This window comes from Sinocyclocheilus rhinocerous, unplaced genomic scaffold, assembly GCF_001515625.1.
Source record: "Sinocyclocheilus rhinocerous isolate Xijiao unplaced genomic scaffold, SAMN03320098_v1.1 scaffold1724, whole genome shotgun sequence".
Classification (NCBI taxonomy): Eukaryota; Metazoa; Chordata; class Actinopteri; order Cypriniformes; family Cyprinidae; genus Sinocyclocheilus; species Sinocyclocheilus rhinocerous.
In genome coordinates this window covers 245,717-251,782 of record NW_015626034.1, presented here as the reverse complement: position 1 = coordinate 251,782, position 6,066 = coordinate 245,717, and the positions used below count along the sequence as shown (strand labels likewise).

The window sequence follows — 6,066 nt, the reverse complement described above, 5'->3', positions numbered from 1 at the left end:
ATTAATGACAAAATTTTCATTTTTGGGTGAACTATCCCTTTAAGAGTGGTGATATTGTGCAAAGGTATCATAAACATGAGACTCTCTGAATGCAAACAAGTGTGTGCTCATGAGGGTCAGTTATGTAGGGCAGCCCTTTTTCTATTCCTCTGGGTGAGTGTTAACTGTGCCAAAAGTGTTGCAGGTCCTAGCAGCCTTCACATACCACAGTAAATCACTTCTGTAATGAATTTCAATGTTTTATTCATGTTTTATTACATTATTTTAATGAATACTGGGATTATCAGTTTAACACAATTTCATGGTTAAATATTTGAAAAGTCACACAGCAAAATAATGCCTTCTGAGGAATTTTCATGTTGTAAAAATGAGCATAAAGTTTGATTATTTTATAACATCATTTTAATGGTGTACCAAAAAGGTTGTAGAAATTGTAGTTGTTGTTGTTTATTATTAATAGTCATAGTAGTACAACTGGTAGGATATTTTATTTTTATTTTTTTTGTTTGTCAGCTAAATTTCACAGGTAAATATTTTTTTTAATTAAACTACCTCTAGAGGATTATTTAGTATCATATTTATAGTAATTGTGGTAATACCAAATATGTTGTTATTGCTTTTTTTATATATATATATATATTAGGGATGCACGATATTATCGGACTTATATCGGAATCGGGCGATAATGGCTTTAAATGTAAATATCGACATCGGCCTGATATGAAAAATTTAATTAAAATTAAAATAGCCTACACAAATAACATTTAGGACCATCTACAAATGTTAAATCTTAAAATAAAATGTTTGGGTTAACACTGCATCTTTCTGGGGGGAAAATGCAGCGATTGAAATATAGTTTATTTATATTTATTTTCAAAGCTTCAATGTACTGTCAAAAAACCTTCATTATTGTTTATTTAATTCTAACAAATAAGTTATTGTTAAAAACTAACCAAAATTAAAAAATATTTTGCTTATAATTTCTGCACAGGAGAGACTTGGTGTTGTTTCCAAACAAAAGGAAATATATCGGTATCGGCCAAAATGAGTTGAAAAATATCGGCATATCGGATATCGGCAAAAATCCAATATCGTGCATCCCTAATATATATACACACACACTATGCTAGTCAGTTCAACACATTAAGGCCAAACAGTTAATTTTGAAAATAAGTTACCTTATTGTCACATTTATGAGAATTGTGGTTATACTTAATCTTTCTTTATTTATAAATGCATGCTTACATACTAGGATTGTCAATTGCAATCAGTAATTATCGCCGTGGCCCCTGACCTGTTTGTAAATTTCTTTTTTTTTTTTTCCCCCCATGGACAGTGTATTCTACGTCTTCTATGAACAGTATCTCACGATCATCTATGACACTGCCTTTAACCTTGGTGTGTCGTTGGCGGCCATCTTTGTGGTGTCTACGGTGCTTTTGGGCTTTGAGCTGTGGTCGGCAGTACTGGTGTCCTTCACCATCGCCATGATCCTGGTCAACATGTTCGGAGTCATGTGGCTGTGGAATATCAGCCTCAACGCGGTCTCTTTGGTCAACCTTGTCATGGTGAGTTAAAGGAATAGTGTTTCATGGAATTGGTAATACAGGATTGTTGAAGCTTGTGACCTACATATAACATTCATTACTGAAACACTTTTATCAGTGCTCGCTAACATCATTTACCATAATTGTTTCCTTTGCAGTGTTGTGGCATATCGGTGGAGTTCTGCAGTCATATTGTGAGGGCTTTCTCTGTCAGTACCAGGAGCTCGAGGGTGGATCGGGCAGAGGAGGCGCTGGCACACATGGGCAGCTCTGTGAGTGATGTTTGCTACTGCTGTATGAATGTGACGCGCACAAACATATTCTTGGTGAACGTGAAAGCATATAATGTGAGTGCAGTGAAGCGTCTTCTTACATGCTGCTCTGACTCCGCAGGTGTTCAGTGGCATCACCCTCACTAAATTCGGCGGGATCCTGATTCTCGCCCTGTCCAAATCCCAGATCTTCCAGATTTTCTACTTCCGCATGTATCTCTCAATAGTCCTGCTAGGAGCCGCTCACGGCCTCATCTTTCTGCCTGTATTACTCAGTTATGCAGGTAAATCACAAAATTCTAACATTCACAATTTGTTTTAAAGAAGTCGTTCATCTAAAATTGAGAATTTGAGGACGAAGCACTAAAAAAATACCCTTTAAAGAAGCCCCTTGATTTCCATGGCAGACAGAATCTCAAAATCCAATTCTAAAAATGAAATTAATAGTATTATGTGGAATGTCACGTAATTTGTCACGTTTTGGATGACTAAATCTAAATTAGAGCTGTACACTTAAAATTTCACCATTTCACTTAAAAGAAACCATTGTCAGATACACACATAGAAAGGTCAAAGGTCTTCAAGACATCCCGCCAAAATAAAAGTCAAGTTTAACTTGGAGAAACTGATTAAACATATTACTATTGTACATTATAATTTTCTTTTTAAAGCAATAATAACAATAATATTTAAATTATTACAACTCTATTTTTAAGGAATACATAATTTTTCTTCCAGGTAAACCTGTTGCGCAGCACTTTGTTTGAATTATTTAATTACATTTTTTTTAAAAATTGAATTGTTAATCTTTCATGCCTTCATTTAATTACTACTGTTTTTTGATAATAAATTTGTATTCGAGCATAAGTCCAGAAAAAAAATGTAAAACGGACAACAGTTGAAAAAAAAAAAATTTTAATGTTGTTTTAAAAATGTTAATAAAGTATTTAATTGTTAAAGTTGTCTTAATTCAACTGATTAGACATGCTTTTTAATAAAAGTATTAAAATGGAATTAAACCATTTAAAATGGAATTCAGACATTAAAATGTGAAAACCGTTTTCGTAGGGCCCTAAAAACGTAATTTTTGTTAACATTTGAATAAATTGTTGAAGTTTAATGACTTAAATTAATTTGACATGCTTTTTGATTACTAAAATTTTATTTAGCCATTCAAATGAAATACAGGAAAATTAAAACAGGAAATTTAAAAAAAAAGTGTATTTGGGGAAAAAAATCAAATGGATTTCATAGAGCCCTAGACTTCTGAAGCCAGCCACATAAAGTCTTCTAAACCAAATATTTGGATTGTGCCAAAAAGGAATAACAATATGAAAATGTGAAAGAAGTTCTCTCCCTTTCTTTCTTTTCACAGGCCCATCTGTAAATAAAGCAAAAATCATGGCTGCTCGCAACAGGTTTGTAGGTACGGAAAGAGAGCAGCTTATCTACTAACAGCTCTGTGACGCTGAACAGCAGTGGACAGCGCCAGCTCTTCATTTCCATGTTACATGCTTAGTAACACTTCAACAGACTTAACTCAAGACCCCCTTCGGGTGTACAGAAGGCCTTTTTCCCAGCTTTCCCTTTCAACATCCACCAAAAAAAACTCAACTCTGAAGAATAGGTTTGGAAGATCCTTTCAGTATTGAAGTGATACAGTAAGGAGAGTCTGTATGTGGAAAAGATGACAGTCATTTCCTCAAATGTGGTTACAACATGTTTTTGATGTTTACACGCATGTAACGCAGCAGTCACTGTGGTAAACCAACCAAACAAGACAACAAATGCAAAAAAAATTGTCCTTTCAATGTAAGAAATGTGTAACTAATCTTTTTATTTATTTGTGTTTCTTTTCATTTTTTGTTAGTGTGTTTCATGTATTTACTTCACGAATAATGATAGAACTGTCGACAGTGAGCCACGATGGACAATCTCTTGATTTATTGTGGTGCTACGACAAGAACGACATGTTGCACTGACGGCTATCAGTTTGCTGTTAGCGCTACCTGAACTCTGTGGTTAGTCTAGCTAATTAACTAAGTTGGGAAAATGGGATGCAGTGGCACATGATAAACATTTATGTTTTTAAAATGTTTACTTGCGAAGTTGTGCTGTGCTGCATTAATAAGCATCGACATGCTAAGAAAGGGAGTGCTAGCATACATTTAGAGACTTGAACCACTAGGCTAACCTGAGGTTTAATTAACCAAAACACAAGTACACTTCGGCACGGCAGTTTGGTTTAAACTCACGTTCCTCAGGATTTGCCTGCTTATTTCCATTACTAACACGATGTAGCTTTAGAAAGGCTGCTAAAACAGGTTTTGTACCTCATAAGCTAGGTGGGGGTAACACTTTTGAATCAACATGCGTCTAAGGCAAAAATGTGTTTGCATACAAATAAATGGTTATTTTTTTACAAAGATAAGTTTGGATTGATATGGGCTGTCAGGGGTTGGCATTGGCAACATGGACATATTTGAAAATGTAATAGTTTTTTTAAAAGTTGGATTATGTGTGCCTCATGGATGTTCTAACAGTTTAAAGTTTGTGCTTTACGGGTAACGGTCCTTGATTTGAAGAATTTTTGAAATAAAATAAAGATACTAATTTATATTAAATGGAGTTATTTATTTTTAATTGTTTTGCACTTGTGTCCACCCTTGTGAAAAACAAGTCCACTTCAGCATAGAGTTTTTATTACTGAGTAATATACTTTAAAATGCAAGTGTGCATGTTAGTTACAATTAAATGAAAATGTAGGCCTAGTTTAAATTTATATTAAATACAATTAGTTGAACTTCAGAGTGCTTTTTGTCCCCAAATAAGTAGGACTTAACTCTTTATATCCAACTTCATAATTTTCTTGTCTTTGAAATGTGGTTAAAGTGTACTGCAGATATATAATAAACAAAATATACAAACACTTGCTGGTCTCCACTGACTTCCATAGTATGGAGAGAGAAAAAATACTGTGGAAGTCAGTGTTGGTTACCCACCTTCATCAATATTTCAATAAAAGAAAACGAAACAATTTGAGAGTGATTGAACTGTTTTTATGTAGGCTACTTTTAAGATTCGAAATACATTACAAGAATACATTTAATACAACTAAGCACACTTCTTATTAAGGGCAGACACAAAGAAACATTGCTCATCTGTGAGTTTTAAGGGGGGAAATGGATTGCTATGGGAAGTGTGGCATGGCAACTAATATATGTGTGTATATGCTTAAAATTGCAGCAGGTGCAATATAACACCTTTAATGATGCACTTGTAATATATTGTCAATTATAAAATATATATAATTATAGTATATATATAATAATATAATTATACTAGCAGGGGCGAATGCAGCATTTCATTGTTCAGATAGATAAATAGATATTTTTTATAAAGTTACCATTTCGGTGTAAGAAAAGCTGCAAACGATTCAGGTGCGCGAGTGCTTCCTGAATTAATCGAACTAGATCATGAACAATTTTAGACCTTTTTGCAAACCCGTTTTTGATCAATCACAACGATCAATTCTCGAATCTGGCATCGTTAGTTTTGATTCTAGACATCGGATAGAAAGCACGCGACATGACTGCCGAAGTATTATCAGGAATAAAAAATTCTCAGGTACGGTAATCATATTGTCAGACAGGGATTTATCAGCATTATTTTCCAGTGAATTCTAATACACTCGGCAAATTGCTGTATTATTTTAACCGTGCGGTGGCGCCACGTGGCCTACATGCGCTTTCATCTGAACTGCCAAACTAAGAAAAAATTAATCAGTGCCTACACACATCCATAATGACCTACATATCTCTGCTCTGTAAATACACTACAAATGCACCATTATGCATATTATTTTTAACATTTTGTTTGTTTAGCTTTTATGATATGCCAACCCTGGTAAATCTGTTTTAACACTTAAGATGATCATTTGTTGTGCACACAGTCAAGAGAATTAAAGGGCCATGGAAAACAGACTTATGTTAAAACACAAACATTATAATAATACTGATAAATGAGTCAAACTAGACATCGTGCAGTACAAAAGCTATGGCAGTGCCTGACCTGAGCTGACTGCCTCCAAAGAGTTGTTGTCATACTAGCTGCCAATTCATCATTTATTAATATGTTTCTATCTTGGCCCATGTGGTGGAGAGTAGGGATGTAACGATTCACTCAACTCACGATTCGATTCGATTCACGATTTTGATTTCACGATTCGATTCAATTCACGATTTTTT

At 34.3% G+C, this 6,066-nt stretch overlaps 1 protein-coding gene across 1 annotated transcript in view; it reads left to right on the top strand.

The window, feature by feature from the left end:
- Positions 1-4,443, top strand: part of LOC107708536 (Niemann-Pick C1 protein-like) — a 34,796-nt gene extending 30,353 nt beyond the window's left edge. The window contains exons 22-25 of the mRNA XM_016512802.1: positions 1,337-1,568; positions 1,706-1,819; positions 1,941-2,103; positions 3,195-4,443. Coding sequence (XP_016368288.1) covers positions 1,337-1,568; positions 1,706-1,819; positions 1,941-2,103; positions 3,195-3,274 — 589 coding nt within the window. The 3' untranslated portion in view covers positions 3,275-4,443. The remainder of the gene's footprint in view (positions 1-1,336; positions 1,569-1,705; positions 1,820-1,940; positions 2,104-3,194) is intronic.
- The last annotated feature ends 1,623 nt before the right edge of the window (positions 4,444-6,066 follow it).